Genomic DNA, 20328 nt, shown 5'->3' on the forward strand with positions numbered 1-20328 from the left:
TGATGTCTCCTAGGAGGTTGTTGGTTGCCTGCAGGCAGGAGAATAGAACCTGGTGTGGACCAGTAGCATTAGATGCTGCTATCTCATAATGGAGTGCCTGGGTTTGTCTCCCAGCTCTAGTTCCTGATTCCAGCTTCCTGTAAAGGTAGGCCCTAGAAGGCAGCTTTGATGGCTCAGGTAATTGAGTTCCTGCCACCCCATGTGGGAAATCTGGGTTGACTTCCTGTTTGCTAGCTTTGGTCACTGGGTTGTTGCAGGCGTTTGGGGATTGAATCAGCAGGTGGGAGTGCTCTTGTTTCTTTCTGCCTTTCAGATAAATACATAAATAGTTTTTCTTTTTTAAAGATGAAAGGCATTCAGGGACAACTCTGAGGAAAGTTTGGTGAGACTTGCTTTCTGATTTATTGTGAGGCAAAGGAGGAGGTCAAATTTGACTTGATGACACAAAGATTTTCAAAGTATTGTATAAAAATGCAGGATTAGGTTGGTATCACTATGGCTGGTTTGTCATTGCCTTTCAGGTGTTAGCTGTTCGGATGAAGATGAAAAACCCAGGAAACGAAGGCGAACCAACTCTTCTAGCTCCTCTCCCGTTGTCCTAAAGGAAGTTCCAAAGGCTGTTGTTCCTGTCTCAAAGACAATCACTGTCCCTGTGAGTGGCAGTCCCAAGATGAGCAACATCATGCAGAGTATTGCCAACTCCTTACCGCCCCACATGTCTCCCGTGAAAATAACCTTCACCAAGCCATCTACACAGACGACAAATACGACGACACAGAAGGTATGTAAGGGGGATATTCTCCCTACTACTTATTGTTTTCATCTCTAACACTTTGTATGACTCAGATAGAACAAATGTGCCTTCAGTGCTTGCTGTGTGCTTGATGGAAGATGCTTACCATTTCTCTGTTTTTAATTTTGCATATAAAGCTTTGGGGTAACTGTAACTAGTTCACTTTTGGCAATGACTTGCCTTAGTTGACCCATCTATCAGATCTTCTGAGACTTGTGTGGCCTTTTGTAATTATTATACCATTTGGAGAAAAAAATGGAGTCGTTTTTTTGAAACCTTGATGAATATTCATATGACCTTTCTTTTAAAAACACAATCTTTGTTAGAAACAAGAAAGGCATAATTAAGTCAATTTTTCTGTTGTTCTTCATATGATATCATTGATTCATTTCCAAACCCTTCTTTAAGTATGTTCAAGTCATTAGAATATCCTATCAATTTCGTGTTATTGGGACAGTCCTTCTCAAACTAGCCTGATCCTGATGGCTTTGGAGGCTTGTTGCATATGTGTACTTCTGGAATCTCCATTTGTCATCATTCTTGTCTCCTTTATTGTTTTGATAAACTACATACTCCAGTAGCATCTCTGGTATATGACTAAATAAAAAGTAAGTTTTCTTGAGGCCTTTTGTGTGGTAGATTGTAAGTTTCTGTTCTTTTTACTCTCCCACTTACCGATTGGCTTAGCTTAGATCATCTTTCTTGTGAATTTTAGATATATTGTACCATTGGCTTCTGATTTTCAGTATTGTTTTTGGACATCTCAATTCCATTCTGATTTTAAATGTTTTTTCTTTGAAAACTATTAGTAATTTTGAAGTTCTGAAATTTCAAAGAAATTTCTTTTGATTTTATGCTCAGTGTATTCTTTTTTGAGATACTTCTTTGGTTATTCAATTATTTAGAAAGTTGAGGGGCCTGGCATGGTAGCCTGGTGGCTAAAGTCTTCACCTTGCATGTGCTGGGATCCCATTTGGGTTCTGGTTTATGTTCCAGCTGCTCCAGTTTCCTTCCATCTCCCTGATTGTGGACTGAGAAAGCAGTAGAGGACAGCCCAAAGCTTTGGGATCCTGCACCCATGTGGGAGACCCAGAAGAAGTTCCTGGCTCCTGGTTTCATTGTGGCCACTTGAGGAGTGAACCAGTAGATAGAAGATCTTTCTCTCTGCCTCTCCTTTTCTCTGTAACTCTGCCTTTCCAATAAAAATAAATAAATCGTAAAAACAGAAAAGGAAAATTGAACAACTTGGATTGATCCTTTTATTTTTCCTTTCTCATTACCATTTTCCATTTGGGTTTTGGAACTGGATCTCCTGGATTTGTATCCCAGCTTTTGCCATTTAGCAGTGGAGAGACTGGGAAAACTAATCTGTACATCTAGGTTTTCTCATCTGTAATGTAGGGCTTTTCCTGTACGATCGAAGAGTGTAAATAAGTAAGATGAGATAATGTATATAAAACTGTAAAACTGCTAGCACATTGTAAATGCTCTGTAAATATTGTTATTATTTTCTTTATCTTTTAACTTGATCCTGCACTAGTTATGGAGCACTCGCAAGGTGGCTGCAGTAGCCATAGTGGGGCCCACTTGAAGCTGGGAGTCAGAAACTCTATCTAGGATACCCCCATAAGTACCAGGGGTGCAAATATGTGGGCCATTGTTCTTCTTTTGCTTTCCCAAGCACATTAGCAGGGAGCTGGATGGAAAGTAGAGCAGCTGGCACTTGAATCAGCATTCCTGTGGGAATGCATGTGCCACAATACTGGCTTCTCGTGATAATTTTTGTTTAATTTTTCTTCCTCTTCTCACCTATAAGTTTCTTAAAGAAAAAAAAAAGCTTATTTATTTGAAATGCATAGTTACACAGAAAGATTGGGAGAATCACAAAGAGATTTTCCATCCATTGGCTCATTCTTGAAAAGGCCAGAAGGACCAGAGCCTGGGACAGGCTGGAGCCGGGAGCGTTTCCTGGATCTCCCATGTGGGTGCAGGGACTGAAGCACTCGGGCTATCCTCTTTGCTGCTTTCCTGGGCACATTAGCAGGGTGCTGGATCAGCAGAGCAGCCAGGACTCAAGTCTGTGTCCATATGGGATGCTGGCACTACAGATTGTGACCTTATCCACTATGCCACAGTTCTGTCCCCTGTGAATTTTCTCTCTGTGTATTTGTGTGTATATTGATCTATTTCATTTCATAATTTCCTTGATTGATTGTCTTATAAATAATTTATAAAATTGGCGCTAAGAAGGTGATCAAGTTCTGTGTATATGGGTTGGACATGCTTACAATGAGGATTTCATTGTAAATTGACCTAGTATGGCTGTGTTGTTAAGAAGCACTCACTACCCCTTTACCTCTACCAGTCACTATCTTTAGGCTTTTTTTGGGGAACTGGTCAGATTACTCAGAAGAAAGAGTCATCCAGCCTCTTTCCTTAAGTAGTGTGTATCTGGCTCCCTGTGATGCATGGAGGATGATGGCTGAGCAGCCTCACTGTTCATTACATAGACATTGCTTGTCTTCAGGATAACATTGCCCTTCTCAGCTATGCTTTCGTGTCGTTAGGTTCCTTCAGAGTCAGTCTCTACCTCAAGATTAGTTCATAGTCTTCTTTTAGGTGAGAATGGCTGAGGATCCAAAAGCTTCACGAAATTTCAACCAATTTCTCTCTAAACCCCACATTTACCCACATCTGGTGGCCTACAGTCTGGAGTCTTTCTGGGAGAGTGCAAATTGTCTTGTGTGTTTTGTTCTTCTGTTTTGCTGCCTTAGGGTTTCTGCTTTGTTGGGTATACTTAATTCATTTTAGCTTGTCTGTTTTCTAGTTCCCAAAGCTTTATGGCTGTTGCTCTTTTTTGTTTTGATGTTGTAGCTTTTTGTGTCTTTTTCCCTTCAAAAATGAAAATTCCTTCATATTATTTTAGAGGAATTTTGGGGAAGGAGCTGAGATAAATTCTGTGTCTGAGGTCTGATCTTTTCATCTTTGACTCTTCAGCCAAGTCCTGACTTTCATTTAAAGAACTTCCTTGAGTTTCTTAAAAAGATATCATTATATAATATATTAAAAGTTATCATTACTTTCTTAATAATTAGAAGTGAAAATGAGTTGATCTGTAGAATATAATTACATTTTTAATCTGAGGATGAGGGATTACAGTGTAGTATTAAAACTAAGCAAGAATTTTTAAAGTCATAGAGTCTTAGGTTGGGACCCCAGTTGTTTTAGTATAATCTGAGGTAAATTAATCTTCTTATTCATCTATGAGATGAAAATGCTGGTTTTAGGAGATTATTATTAGGATTAAATGGATTAGGCAAAGAGCAACATAAGGTATGTACTCAAAAATGTTAACTTCTTTCCCTGTAGATATTTTATGGAACACTGTGTTGTCTTTATTTACATTGTTGATAATGAACTGTTCCAAAAAATAGATTCTTCGGTTCTCTAAAGCTTAGTTTTCTTTTTGCAAAATTATTTATTTGAAAGTCAGAGTTATAAAGGAATGAGAGGAAGCCAGAGAGAAAGGAGACAAAGAGATCATCTGTCTGTCTGCTGGATCACTCCCCAAATGAGCACCATGGCTAAGGGATGGTTCAGGCGAAAGCCAGAAGCCTAGACCTCCATCTGGTTCTCCCATGTGGGTGACAGGGCTCCAACTCTCCAACATCACCATTCCTTTTCCTGGCACATTAGCAGTGCTGAGTCGAAAGTGAGCTGGGATTCCAGCTCCCATATGTGATATTGGTGTTTCAGGTGATGGCTTAACTTGCCAGCCATAAGCCTATTATTACTTAGTGTATAGAAATAACTTATTTTTGATGGCTTCCTATGTGCTATACTGAATATAAGTTTTGCAGTCTATTTGATGATACTGTGATAACTTGTTAGATTTATTATGGCATTATGATTATTACTTTCTGGGTTGGTGCAATATTATGTGGCATCAACATGCTGTACTGCCAGTTAAGTTTACATCCCATAGTGCTTTTATCGTCAACATGCCTTTGTTATTCTATTTTATTTTAACAGTGATTGTTTACTTTTTCTGCCTTCTCATCTGCTCTTTGAATTTGGCATTTACCAAATAGCATGGGAATGCTACAGCCAGAGGAACACCTGCCTCTCCCCATATCCTGCTATTCTCTTCCTGTGTTTTATTTTTATTCATTATACTTCTCACTAGTTGATATTCTATTATAAAGCTGTTTGTTGTCTATTTCTACCATAGACCATGTGCTTCTGAGAGAATTGATTTCATCTTATTCATCATTGTATTCCCATTGTTAAAACTGTGTTTGGCATATAGTTGGTACTAATTAGTGTTTGTTGACTGAGTCATTAAATTAATTAATACTGCAAAGATAGATTTGCCACTTCTCTTGAGCCTAAGTTTCTTTATAAAACAAGACAATGATACTACTTTCAAGAGTTATTGGGAGAGTTAAATGAGAGATTCATGGAAAATATTTAATATTGTAAATTTAGTGAACATTCAGTAAATACCACATAAAATTATTAATTTTCCAATCTTTGTTGGTATACTTGTATAAAAATAGTTGTACAAGGTAGAGGTTCACATATAACTGGCATCTATGGATTTGTTTTCAATTCTTTATTTTCCAATATCTTTACTTTTATTTTTCTTTTCTGAGCTTTATATTGAGAATGGAGAGAAGTGCTAATAAGAGGGTTTATTTCTCTCCAAAGTCATATATAAATTATGTCATTAGAGTTTAGGTTACTGTCATTTCACAAATATTTATTGAGCATGTACTTTGTTCCAAAATAACACTTTTTGTGTTCTCGTACTTGGTAACAACAATTATTTCATGGACAAGGTAAATATGAGAAGGACTGATACATCTTTTTTTTTCTTTTACATTTTTGTTGGACAGTTGGGTTTCTTGAGAAGGCTGTGGAAATTACTGCGTTCATTTTAGATTTGTCACCAATCTGTAGAGGCAGCTTCTTAGGAATTATTGTAGGCAAAATGAGTTTTACATTAACTGTGATTATTTATGAAATTAAGAATCTCATTCAAATTGGAGTAGGTTGTGGGGCCAGCTGGGTGGTATAGTGGGTTAAGCAACTACTTGTGACATAAGCATTATGTATCAGAGTGCCAGTGAGACCCTGCTTCTCTGCTTTTTATCCAGCTCCTTTCTAATGTACTTTGGTGAATGATGCCACCCGTGTAGGAAATTGGATGAAACTCCTGGCTCCTGCCTTCAGCCTGGCTTTGCCTTGGTTGTTCCAGCTATTTGCAGAGTGAGCCAGCAGATAGATGATCTCTCTTTTTCTGTTCTCATTCTCTGTTACTCTGCCTTTCAAATAAATAAATCAGTATTTAAAATTTGAAGTAGGTTATATATTTTTTTAGGGTATACAAATATTCACCTCTGTTACTGTGGTGCCTTTATTTTAAACATAACATTGGTACAGCACTTATATAAACAAAGCAACAGAATATAGCTTTATGCTTTCATGTGCTTGATTGATATTTTTCATTTTGTCCTTAGGGTGCAAGTCCCAGCACTCTTAAGGAGTTTTTGTGAGTGCTAGAAGGTCAGTAATTTGAATTATGGCCTGAATAAACACTGTTTGGTTCACTTGGTTTAAAAATTCTTTTATTTCCCCCGTGTAATAAGTAACTATAAAGTGCCAGATTTCCTGCAAAGGTGAATCTCTAATTTTAGACAATCAACCCGCTTTCAGGTTAGAAATCATCTTTCAGTCTGAAATCTGAAAATACGTTATGTCCTTTTTATCTATAACATAGAACATGCTCTTAAAGACTCTAGATTTATTTTGCTGAAGTTTTATTGTCTTAATGTTGGAATTCATTACATGCATGGGTACTCTAGTTCTGAAATTGAGAATTTTATGCTAATGTGAGCACTGCACCCCTTTCCTTGCCCATGACAGTTGTTGCTAATTAACTGTGGCATACTTGGCTGCTGAGGCTTGGGGAATCCTTGTTTGTGCCACAGAGTCTTTATAAGTATGAGCATTGTACACCAGGAAGCTACAAGTGTTATCTCTGAATTGGTAAACATGAACCCTAATGCCATTGCTACTCTAATTGGTTTGGCTGTGGTGGTAGCTATGAGTTCTTTGCATTCTCATCAGTATGTATCTGAATTTTGGGAAAAGATACAGAAAATGCTTTTAATAGAGAGAAAAATGAAGTACATAAAAACCCATTTCCAGATTAATTTGGTCTAAAGTGCTTTTACTGCTATCCTTTTGACATATATTAAGTAGTAATACTAGTAGGCTGCTAATATGTTTCAGTTGTTGACAGCCAGATATTGACCATCTGCTATGTGCCTAGCACTATATTAGATGCTTCACTTAAATTAATTCTAGTAATGATTTTGCAAGGTAGGTATTATTATCCCCATTTTATAAATGAAGACTGGATCTCAGAGTTTCACATGTTGTGGAAACTACCATTTGTAAGAGGCAGATGAAGATTCTAAGTGTAGACTTATTTGACTCTTTGGCTTATCCTTTCACCATATCGATCAACCTCTCTGTTTAAATGATGGCTAGTTGTTTTCGAATAATCCTGGAAAGCTGTTTATTGGTCGAGTTTGTATGTAAGTATGCTGATCCATCCTACATAGGTGTTTACTGGTCAAGATCTACATCTATCTTGACTCTTCAGATCATTAATAAACTCCTTCAAGTAACAGACAAAAACACTTGTCTTGTAATTTTCTATAACACTGAAAATAAATATGTTTATATTAATACATGCAAATATTGTAGTCAAAACATCCTTGAGGTATAGATACTGAGTCCAGGTATATTCAGTAAATCATGACTGATTTAACTTCAGGTCTTTTTTAGGACTGACACAAAACTGAAACAGAATTTCTCCTTTGAATTTTTTGGATTTTTCATAACAGTTTTTCTGTCCTAGGTACAGATGATTTTAGTAAAAGACAAAGATACCATACTCTGTATAGGTTTTCTCAGGTTAAAGCTGGGTAACTACAGAATGACTAATGATTTTTGTGTTCTCAGCTATAAAATGGGGATAATAGTATCTCTGTAATAGGATTGTTGGGAGATATAGTAAGCAATAATAGTTCTTGGAGCTATTCTTGATTTTGTTCTTTTTCTTAATGCTAACATTCCATTAACAAGTTTTATTTCCTCTACTCACAATATTCTGAATCTTATCCCCTGCGTAAGTTTTTTCTGTGGCTTCCTATTATGCTTAGTGTACATTCTGAATTCTTTTACTCTGGCTTGCAGGTTTGACATGACTCTTCTACTCTTCTGTCTCCTCACTTTTCTAAATGTTTTTGCTACACTAGCTTTCCGTTTTCAAATATGTTAGGCTAACTAGGTTTGTTACTCTAATTTTTTTCTCAGAAGTGATTTGTCCCAAATGTTCTACAATTTTCTAGCCATGCTGTCTAAATGTTGACATATCTCTCCTACTTTTTTTTTCTCCATTTCTTGTATTAACAGATATTCTATAGGCTTTGTCATATATTCAGAATCTCTTCACTTTTTGTCACTTCCATTGTAAACATTTTGGTTTCTGTCATCTCTGCTTGACATATTTTAGGAACTTCCTAATTGTTTCTTTGTTTCTGCCTTCATTGCCTTATTGTGCTTTTTACCAAGACGATAGTGTAGTGCTCTTAAAAAACTACTGTTTTTGTATGAGTTCTAAATTTACAGAAAAATCAAAAAGATAGTACAGAGTTATTATATACCCTGTATACACAATTTCTCATTCTTCCCTCCTCCCCCTACAATTTCCCATTTTTAGCATTCTACCTTAGCATTATACATTGGTTACCATTGAATAGTATTATTGTATTAACATTTACTATTGTCCATGGCTTATTAAGATTTCCTTGGTTTTTATTTACTATTTTTTTTCTGTTCCAGGATGCTGTTTGGGATATGATATTATATTTACTTACTAAATTCCTCTTAATGTTGAAAGTTTCTTAGACTTTTCTTGTTTTTGATGACCTGGACAGTGTTAAGGTGTAGTAAATAAGTATTTTGTAGGATGCCCACTGTTAGAATTCGGCTGATATTTTTCTCATAGTTATACTGGGTTCCAGTTTTGGGGAGAAAGACGATAGAAAGTACCGTTTTCATCATATCGTACCAACAGTATAAACCATTATTATTTCTCTGCAGTTGTCTCCTACTGTTCTCTGCCTTAGAGCGTTTAATCCTGTTCATTGGGTCCTTGGAGTTTCTTGGGCAAATCAAACTTGCTTTTGCTTCCAGGTGTTTGTGTTTGCTGCTCCCTGTCCCACTGGATGCTCTACTCGGTAGGGATGTGATTGACACCTTGCTGCTGGTATCTGTCTGCCCAAACTCTATCTTACAGAGAGACCGTCATCGAGTGCTTGATTAAAAACAATCTTAGAGCACTCCCATCACCCTTTATTCACTTACTTCTCTTTATTGTCTCTTCCATTTTAATATGACATTTACTTTTTTATTCAATTATTGTTTCTCCCTAGTAGAATGTAAACTCTATGAAGGTAGGAACTTTGCTTTGTTCTCTTTTCTTTTTTAGCATCTAGAACCATGCCTGGCACATAGTAGATGCTCAGTTAATATAAATGAGTCAATGTCCAAATTACTTTCTAGAACAACTACACCAATTTATATTCCCTAAATAGTATATTCAAATGTTTACTTTGCTGTATCTTGTACAGCAATTAGTTATGTTTTATAAAGTAGTTGCTTGGTCATTATTGTTGCCTCTAAGTGCATTTTGATGATCAGGACTAAAGGAAAACTTTCATAGATCTTTAGTTGTGTGTTCCTTTTTGTTGAATTGTTGCTTGTTTCACAAGCTATTTTTGAATTGAATGTAACTAATCGTGAATGTAAATACAGTCATAGTATAGTGGGTACATGAAAATAACTTGTTTTCCCTTCCTTAGGTTATTATAGTGACCACATCACCAAGCTCAACCTTCGTGCCCAACATTCTCTCCAAATCCCATAACTATGCTGCAGTCACTAAGCTTGTACCAACATCAGTCATTGCCTCCACAACCCAGAAGTCGCCGGTGGTTCTCACTGCTTCCCAGTCCTCTCTGGTCAGCAGTAGCAGCAATGGCAGCAGCAGTTCCACCCCATCGCCTGTACCTAACACAGTTGCAGTGACAGCTGTGGTGTCCTCCACACCATCTGTGGTCATGTCAACAGTAGCACAAGGTCAGTGGTAATTCACCATTTACTTCTACCTACCCTTGTTGATAGTGAGAATTTTGAAGAAAATTCTCTGTGAAGATCGTTATTGTTAAATTGTGGATAACCTCTCCCACTCTTCCAGCTAGAGAATGTCAAGAACAGTGGGTAGTAACTTACATTTACTATATGAACATGCAACCACCCCCCACCACCAAATGTGTGATATCTAATCACTTAGGTAAACTTTCACAATATGTAGTTTCAATCTTAGGACAAATTTTGAAGGACTGTACAAATATGGGACTGTAGTAAAACTTAAAATTTTTAATTTGTTTATTTGAGAGGTACAGAAAGAGATTTAGAGAGTGGACTTCTATCAGTTGATTCACTCCTCCAAATACCTGCAATGTCTGGGGCTTGATTAGGACTGAAGCAAGAAGTTCAGAGTGCATTCCAGGTCTCCCACAAAGGGTAATTGAGCATGAAGGGAGGTGGGAAGTAATTTACTGAATTCTGATATGTAAGAAACTACATAATTATTTTGTTTTTATTTGAGAATTTCATTCAGTTATAATTGTGTTAAATTTAAAGCATTTGAACAAAAGGTTAATGTTAGTGGAACAGTAACATATGGACTGCAGTTGTGGTTTCGGTTGCAGGACTTTTTTGGTAGTTCCTGTGTTAATTCCTTGGCTACAAGGTGGTAACTTTAACTAGATGGATAATTCCTTGTTTGTAAGTATAGGGGTGATTCTGACAAGAGATGTGGGTTACGGATGGTTGACTCATATATACTGTAGAAAGGGAATATAAATCTTGTAGAATTAATAGCAATTAGGACCTGGTCCAATGGCTTAGTAGCTAGACTCCACATTGCAAGTGACAGGATAGCATGTAGGTGCTAGTTCGTGTCCTGGCTGCTCCGCTTCCCATCCAGCTCTCTGCTTTGTGGCCTGGGAAAGCAGTGGAGGATGGCCAAAGCACCCATGTGGGAGACCCAGAAGAAGGCTTCGGAATGGCTCAACTCCGGCCTTTTTTTTTTTTTTAATATATATATATTTTTAAATTATATTTTGACTATCTTTGCCTAGTCAACCGGGATAAAAAGGTGCAAGGGCTACAGGGAAGTGGGCAACACCATTGTTTCCACATTGTTTCCCTCCTGTATCTGAGGTAAAGGGGGACATTGAGGGAGAAGCCCCACCCAGTCTCCCACCTACCCCAAGTCCCGAATGTGGGGCATGCTCTGAGATACTCGCTCAAGTGGTTTTGATAGTTCACCATTCATGAATTGCTACCAGTCTTGCCATTCCAAGCATGATGAGGTTGTCGAAGGATCCACTGATTGACACAGTCCCTCATAGAGACTCCATTTGCCCAGTATTTCGCTGCCGACAAATAGCTGAGGTTGTTGATTGACTTGCTCTGTCTTTTCTTGGTTAGGACTCTGAGTCCAGCATCTCGACTGGGGAGATCCCCAGAGAAATTTTGCGGTATTCCCAGTCCAGATTCCTGCGTGTTCTAGCAAGCACAGGACCCGACCCGGCACAGTCCATCACCCTGATCAGCTGGTGGTTGCATCAACTCCAGCCTTTAAGGCCACTTGGGGAGTGAACAAATGGGCGGAAGATGTTTCTGTCTTTCCTTCTCTTTGTAAACTTGCCTTTCCAATAAAAATAAATAATTCTTAAAAAAACAGCAGTTAGGATAGCCATTTTAAATTAGTCTTCTAGAGAAAAGGGGAATTTCACGGTTATACAAAATTTAAAGTATATGGAAGTAGAGAGAATGGTCAATATGAATCCCCTGTGCCCATTATTCAGCTTCGTGATGATCAGCCTTGTTTATCTATACTCACTAGTTCCTTCTGTATAACCTTGATTCATAATTTTTTTTTTAAAGATTTATTTGTTTTTATTGGAAAAGCAGATGTACAGAGAGAAGGAGAGACAGAGAGGAAGATCTTCTGTCCAATGGTTTACTCCACAAGCGGCTGCAATGGCTGGAGCTGAGCCGATCTGAAGCCAGGGACCAGGAGCTTCTTGTGATCTCCCACGTGGGTGCAAGGTCCCAAAGCTTTGGGCCGTCCTTGACTGCTTTCCCAGGCCACAGGTAGGGAACTGGATAAAACCAGCACCCATATGGGATCCTGGTGCATTCAAGGTGAGGACTTTAGCTGATAGGCTATCACGCCGGCCCGAATTCATAATTTTTGAAGCAAATCTTAGACATATGATTTTACTTGTATTACTTTAGCATATATCTCTTTAAAAAAGCTTACAATATCATTCTTAAATATTTCCACCAACAACTTCTTTATATAATGAAATGATGTCTAGTTAAAATCAATTTAATTCATCACATTATAATTCTTCAGTTTTTAATTTTAGAATCCAAATAAGATCCACATATTACTTTGGTTGACATGATCATGTTTCTTATAATTTACACATCACTTTCCTTTGGCACCTTCTTTTTTCTTGTGATATATTTGAAGAAATAAGCAATTTTTATTGGGAGATTGTATAGTTTGAATTTTTCTGACTTCATCCCTGTGGGGTGTTTTGATGTGTCCTCATGTTCTGTAAACCATTAGTTAAATCTAGATACTGGGCCAGATCAAGTCTGATGACTTTGGAGATAGAAGGATGTAGAAGATACGAAGAGATAAAAAGAATTTTATGATTAATTTATTTTTATTTAAAAGGCGAATTTACAGAAAGAACGAGAGACACAGAGAGATCTTCCATCCCCACTGGTTCACTCCACGTACAGCCATAATGGCCATGAGCCAGAACTTCTTCTAGGTCTTCCAAGTAGGTGCAGGGTCCCAAGGCTTTGGCCCATCCTCTGCTGCTTTCTCAGGTTGTAAACAGGGATCTGGATCAGAAGTAGAGCAGCCAGAACATGAATTGGCACCCATATAGGATTCTGGAGCTCACAGGCAGAGGATTAACTTTTTGAGCAAATGTGGTGGCCCCAAAGAGGAATATTTTTTCCATCACTTTAGGAGGGGAATAATGTCTGTATTTCTTTATAATGATGTTAACATTGATGGGTAAATAAAAGTGTTACCACTTGTTTCAGTAGCTACTGATAGCTTTTGCCTAAGTGCATTACTTTCAATAAAGCTTTTCATATTCTATTTGGTAGCAAGCTTTCTTCTTGTATAATGATCCCAATTATTTTCAGTACTGTATAATATTTCTTTAACAGTTTCTTTATTAAGTTACTCCTTTATAGTTGGATATTCCATTTTTTATTTGTTTGTTTTATTTGTTTGTTTGATAGTTTTAGGTTTTGATAGTTTAATAGCTTGTCCACAACTGTGTTATATACCCTGACTTGACTTGTATCTTGCAAAAGTAATGCAGCCATCATCATTGTCTCAGATTAATTGGGACATGACCTCAGCAGTTACCAGCCTTTCTCAAAGTACATGTCAATGCCTGAGCAGAAAATGAGATTGTGTTGGGCCTGGCGCAGTGGCCTACTGGCTCGCCTTGCATCCACTGGGATTCCATATGGTTGCTGATACTCGTCCCAGAAGCCCTACCTCCCATCCAGCTCCCTGCTTGTGACCTGGGAAAGCAGTTGAAGATGGCCCAAAACCTTGGGACCCTGCATCCACATGGGAGACACAGAGGGCTTTGGATCAGCTGAGCTCTGACCTGTTGCAAGCACTTGGGGAGTGAATCATCAGATGGAAGATCTTTCTCTCAGTCTCTCCTGCTCTCTGTATATCTGACTTTGAAATAAATCTTAAAAAAAAAAAAGAAAAAAAATGAGATTGTGTTAAGAAGAAAAGAGGAGAAATGAAGTTTGACTAACAGTCAAGAGTATATGATGTGTTAGATTATATAACAGTTTTGGAAGAGTTGATTTAAAAAAATTTTTTTTTAATTTATTTTTATCTGAAAGTCAGATATACAGAGAGGAGGGGAGATTGAGGAAGTTCTTTTATCTGCTGGTTCACTCCCCAAGTGCTTGCAACAGGTCAGAGCTCAGCTGATCTAAAGCCCTCTGTGTCTCCCATGTGGATGCAGGGTCCCAAAGCATTGGGCCATCCTCGACTGCCTTCCCAGGGCACAAGCAGGGAGTTGGATGGAAAGTGGGGCCACTGGGATTTGAACCAGTGCCCATATGGAATCCCGGGACATGCAAGACAAAGACTTTAGCTGCTAGACTACCACGCCTGGCCTTGTTTGTTTGTTGTTTGTTTCTTTCTTTTAAGATTACCTTGTATCTCCTCTGTTGCCTTATTGTATTATTTATTTGAAAGGCAGAAAGAGAAAGAGATAAGTTCTCAACTGCTGTAATAGAGCTGAGCTAGGTTGAAGCCAGGAGCCCCAAGCCCTATCCGGGTCTTCATGTTAGCAGCAGGGACTCAAACCTTTGAGTCACCACTTGTCTCCCAGGCATTATCAGGAAGCTAGATAGAAGCAGAGGTACAACTCTGTCTCAGACACTTAAGTCACCTGGCCTGTGGATGTCTCAAGAAGTGGATTAACTGACTGTACCACAATGCTTGCTCTCATGCTCTGCTTTTGAATAGTCTCTGGAGCAGGGTTTTCAACCTCTGCATTACTGACATTTTAGACTAGAAAAGGTCCAGAGGCTGACCTGTGGGGTGCAGGATGTTCAGCATCATCCTTTGCTTTACTCACTAGATGCCAGTAGCATACCCTCTGTTGCGATAATCAGAAATGTCTTTGGTGAGTGTCCGAGATGCCAGAGGTGGAAGGAGGGTAGAGTTGGTAGTTTTTGCAAAATTACTGTTGGTTCAGAGCCAAAATTTAGTACTTAAGGCATGCATTTATAATTAATGATGAGCTACCTTTATAATAATATAACAAAGTATTATGTTAGAATTTTATGTATATTTCCATTTTCTCCTGTCTATGGTGTAGTTGTCATTCATTTAAAATAGTTATTTATTTTTATTGGAAAGGCAGATTTTTCTTTTTTACAGAGAGAAGGAGAGACAGAGAGAAAGATCTTGCATCAACTGGTTCACTCCCCAAATGGCTGCATTAGTTAAGCTGAGCCAATCTGAAGCCAGGAGTTAAGAGGTTTGTTTCAGGTCTCCCTCGTGGGTACAGGGTCCCAAGAACTTGAGTTCAAGAACTCTGCTTCTTTCCCAGGCCTCAAGCAGGGAGCTGGATGGGAATGTGGCCCACAGGGGATGCTGGGCAGCAGTGACATCTCTGCCAGGGAACTCTTCCTACCCAGAAAGCCTTCCATAGTTGGCATTCTCATCTTTAGCCTTCTCTTCCTATTGACATCCAGCTTAAGCTTTGAGGCCCTCAGCTAGGTAGCTCTCACTCTCAGAAGCCTTCTTCATCCCACCTGGGCGCTACGTGCTGAGCTGTAATCTGAACTCCTCCCAGTGTGGAAGTCCTCGAGTTTCTACTTTGATTCATACGGGGGCTGTCTGCATCATGCTCTAACATCCCATCTTGGCCTGTATTTCTTAGCTGAATAACTGTTGGTCTTGCTTTGTGTCCCCTCATGTCTTTAGCATTGAGTTTTTTTGGGGACACCAGGAGCAAGGAAGAGAAAGAGGACCTTTTGCTTATTAACACCAAAGTAATGTATTTTTAGGCTGAAAAAGATAGATTGGTGTGATCATTTTCCTGTCTTTTCCTGTAAACTTTAACCTTGAAGGCAGAGACTGTTTCATGGCTATAAAATGGTTTGGTATCTAGGCTAAAGTCTGAGTTGAGACCTGCCCTGTTCTGCTCCAACCCCAACCCTGCCCTGCCATGGACTGTTTCCTTTTATTTCTTTAAAATTTTTTTAACAAAAGATTTATTTGTTTTTATTTGAAAGGAAGAGGAGAAAGAGATACAGCAACCTTCTGCTTGCTGGTTTACTCTCCAGGTGATTGCAATGGCCACAGTTGAGCCAATCCCAAGTCAGGATCCTGGATCCTGGAGCCTGGAGCCAAGAGTGTCTTCTTGGGGTCCTTGTGGGTTCAAGCACCCAAGGACTTGAGCCAGCCTCTGCTGTTTTCCCAGGTTGTGAGCAGGGAGGAGGGAGCTAGATCAGAATTGAAGCAGCCAGGACACAAACTGCTACCCATATGGGTATCCACAGGTGTTGGTTTAGTTTAATACTGCACTGTCCCCAAATTATGAGTTTTATTAAATGAGTAAGTATCAGAGATTTACTATTTAATAAAGTCACATTGCTCTTAGATGTCTGTTCTGAACATCTGATTTCAATATTCTTTGATTCTGAAGTCACGCTGAATACTTTTCCTAAATAAAAAATACATGGAGATCATGGTTTAGTTAGGAAATTACCCATGTATACAGTTAGCGCCAGTTAATTTAGCCAATATAAAATTTAAGCTTTTTGTCACTTATATAGTGTTTTTTATGTGTTGAATCATCAAATGTTGGTGCAAAAAGGGACTCCAGAGAAGGCCCAATTTGTTTTCTTTTGTTTTTTTAGCTATACATGTATTTTTTTATTTTGAATTTTTGAATTATGTTACAATTTCGTATAGACTGGGGTTTCCCCCAAACTCCCACCCCTGACTGAGAAGAACAGAGAAGGCAGAGTTTGTAACAGAATAGCCCCCACAACTTGTTGGAGGAGTTGCTATAGAGTCTCCCAAGCTGGGTTCTCTTGCCATATGTGGAGAAGGTAGAAGGAAGGAGTGTTTAGTGCAAACCATAGAACAAGAGCTCAGCAACTATTGCTCAATTCCTGGACTCCCGGAGGGAGTTGGTGATAGAGATTTTTATAATGTGAGAAGAATGTGTTTTATAATGAGAAGAATGTGTTGAGCATGTGTGCAGGTTCTTGTCTGGTCTGAGGTACTCATGCCCTGCTTTGATTGATTGACATTGTCATGCCCCTTATGAAATTTTGATGATGCCAAAGAGGGCTGCATTCAGTTTTAGGATTGCATGGACTTGGAGTTCCTAATAAAGAAGCCCTTCCAGATAGGACAGAACATCAAGATGTTATTTACTGGAGACACAATGATCTCCTGAGTTCGGGAATATGATTAGGGACTTTGTAGGGTAAGCCGCACTATTCCCTCAGTTCAGTGAGTTAAGTCTAACAAGTAGTTCATTTGTGATCATGAAAGCTGGACTAGGAAACTTTATTTATTTATTCATTTAATTGGAAAGTCAGATATACAGAGAGGAGGAGAGACAGGAAAATCTGTCCACTGATTCATTTCCCAAGTGGTCACAATGGCCGGAGCTGAGCTGATCTGAAACCAGGAGACAGGAGCTTCTTTTAGGTCTCTCATATGTGGATGCAGTGTCCTAGGGCTTTGGGCTGTCCTCCGCTGCTTTCCCAGGCCATAAGCAGGGAGCTGGTTGGGAAGCGGGGCTGCTGGAACATGAACTGGCACCCATATTGGATCCTGGCACATGCAGAGGAAGGACTTTAGCCACTAGGCTACTGTGCCAGTCCTAGGAAATTTTAAAGAACAGACTAGGGTACTGGGACCTAGTGTTACCTTTCATCTACATTCAAGAACTGTAGCATGGGTAGTGAATCTTTCTTGCCAAGGGCCATTTGGATGTTTATAATATTCACCATACAGAATTATCAACTTAAAAATCAGCATGCTGTAGATTTATATTGACCTTCCAGTCTGCCTGTGGTTGCCTTGGCAGAGTCAGACCAAGTGATTTCTCAATCCTTACATGGCTCTCAGACTGGACATTACCCACCCATGGTAGGGTATCAGTTTCAAATTCAGAACACACATGTCACTAATATGGCTCCCTGATGCACTAGTATTGAGGTAGCGATGGGAGTGGGGGATGTGGAGGAATATATCAGAAACATGAGTCAGCCTCCCAGGTGATGTTGACTATACCGTTTCTTTCTTCATATTGTTACTCAATCTTACCTTAACTCTTGAAAGACTTGTAGAATAAGGGAAAAAATCCAGCAAAGGAGGAAGCTGAAACCTGGAGAGTAAGAGTAACTTCTCAAGGTTTATCCTTCTCCATCTTTATCTTTCTCTAGGGAGAATGATATCTAAGATTGATATTGTTATTTTACAATTTGTTTTATGAATGTCATGATGGCGTTGATGTGAAATAACATTCCAAGTACTTGCAAATAAGCTATTAATTTCATTGTTTCAACACTATTTTAAAAGGTAATGTATTGAGTTACTTTTGTAATATTCTATTAGGAATTTTTAACTCACTGACATAATTTCTTTTAAGATTTATTTTTATTGGAAAGGCAGATCAAATTTACAGATAGAAGGAAATACAGAGGGAAAGATTTTCTGTCCACTGGTCTGTTTCTCAAATGGCTGCAATGGCCAGAGCTGACCTGATCCAAAGGCAGGAGCCAGGAGATTCTTCTGGGTCTTCCATGCAGGTGCAGGTCCAGGATCCCAAGTCTTTGGGCCATCTTTCTCTATTTCGCAGGCTACAGAGCAGGGAGCTGGGTTGGAAGTGGAATAACCGGGATACAAACCAGCACCCAGATGGTATCCAGCAGTTGTAGGGCCAGGATTCAGCCACTGAGTACGGATGGACATAATAATTTTAAGGAGTTAGTTAATTACAACAAAATTGCAAATGAGATTTCTGGAAAAATTTCTTGAACTCGTACAGCTTTGCTAGTACCTCATAAACATGAATACTTGCTGTGTTAGTACTGCACTGAAAAGAACCTTTCATCATCATGTTATGTTCACTGTACAAATGTTGCATGTGCATGCTTGGAATTTCTTCTCACACAATTATTTAATGACTCAGCCTTTTGGAATGTGCTAAAGAAAAGTTACTTTCCCAAGCTAAGTAATTCAAAAGTCTGAGCTATTTGTATGATGCCATGTTTAAATTGACTGATTAGAACCTAAAGAATAATACTTGTGGGCCTGGTGTGATAGCTGGTGGTTAAATCCTCACCTTGCATGCACTGGGATCCAATATGGGCACCAGTTTGTGTCACGGCTATGCCACTTCCCACTTAGCTCTCTGCTTGTGGCCTGGGAAAGCAGTGGATGATGGCCCAGGGGCTTGGGGCATTATACCTACATGGGAGGTTCAGAAGAAGCTCCTGACTCCTGGTCCCTGGCTTCTGATCGGCTCAGCTCTGGCCATTGCAGCAACTTGCCGGGTGAACCAGCGGATGGTATCTCCTCCTCTCTGTATATGTGCCTTTGCAATAAAAAAGTAAAAAAAAAAAAAATCTTTTTTGAAAGAGTAATACTTGAGAAATGTATTACCAATAAATAAGATTGAAAATTGTTTGTTTTCTACATTATTTGCATCAGGAATTACATCTTTTTCAAATTCAAGTGCCGCATTTAATCTCAATGTTTGATGTGAGCTGAACCAGATTCAATGATATCATTGCTCATCAGAACCAAAAAGGTTAAAGATTTCCCCACAAGAGGAATTTTATTGATGGCTCTAGTTTATTCCATCCCCCAAAAACAAATGATGTGAACAATAACTTTAAGCATTTTTTAAAAAGATTTATTTATTGGAAAAGCAGATCAGATTTACAGAGAGGAGAGACAGAGAAAAACATCTTCCATCTGGTTCACTCCCTAAATGGCCACTGTGGCTGGAGCTGAACTGATCCTTAGCCAGAACCAAAGAGCTTCTTCCATGTCTCTCATGTAGGTTCCGGATTCCAAGGGCTTGGGCCATCCTCCAATGAGTTCTCAGGCCACAAGCAGGGAGCTGGAAGTGGAAGAGTTGGGCACTCCTGTGGGATCCTAGCAGATAATAATAGGAGGATTTAGCCAGTGAGTCGTTGTTTTAGACCCATTAAGATTTTACTGTTTTCAGAACAAAAGCAGAGGACAAAGATTAGAACTGGCTTAGTTGACCGTTTTCTCATCTCCTTTGTTTGAAATGTTTGCTCTTATAATAGCCAACTTTCTCTTGGATCTTCGGTTGAACTCTGTACACTCAAAATTGAGTAACAACCTTCTTTGTAGTTTTAACCTTTTCCAGAAAATTGGTTTAGATTGTCCTGCATGGTGATTCTATTTCTTATCATAATGCCATTTCCTTGGACTTAGAGAGTCTGCCCTTCTTTTTCTGTGTAACTTTGTGGGATTGGTGCTTGGCATATATCTTGGAGAAGATCTGATGCAGTTTTGGAACATTCAGCATGTTTGCAGAGTGCTATGGCGCAAAAAAAATGTCAAATTTTAAAGATTTGCATAATTATTTATTTGAAAGAGTGACACAGACAGGGAGAAACATTGAGAGGGAAAGATCTTCCATTCACTACCTTGTGTTACAATTATCTACAACTGAGGCTGCTCGGTCAGGTTGAAACCAGATCCAGGTCTTCCATGCGCAAGATAGAGACTTCAGTGCTTGGCC

At 38.9% G+C, this 20328-nt stretch overlaps 1 protein-coding gene across 11 annotated transcripts in view; it reads left to right on the plus strand.

The window, feature by feature from the left end:
* EMSY (EMSY transcriptional repressor, BRCA2 interacting) overlaps window positions 1-20328 on the plus strand; it is a 95448-nt gene that overhangs the window by 21079 nt on the left and 54041 nt on the right. For all 11 annotated transcript variants that reach the window (XM_040964377.1, XM_040964386.1, XM_040964382.1 and 8 more), the window contains 2 exons: window positions 522-781; window positions 9733-10009. In XM_040964377.1, the coding sequence (XP_040820311.1) occupies window positions 522-781; window positions 9733-10009 (537 nt within the window). The remainder of the gene's footprint in view (window positions 1-521; window positions 782-9732; window positions 10010-20328) is intronic.

Source organism: Ochotona curzoniae, unplaced genomic scaffold, assembly GCF_017591425.1.
Source record: "Ochotona curzoniae isolate NIBS_2020 unplaced genomic scaffold, NIBS_Ocur_1.0 scaffold_3223, whole genome shotgun sequence".
NCBI lineage: Eukaryota > Metazoa > Chordata > Mammalia > Lagomorpha > Ochotonidae > Ochotona > Ochotona curzoniae.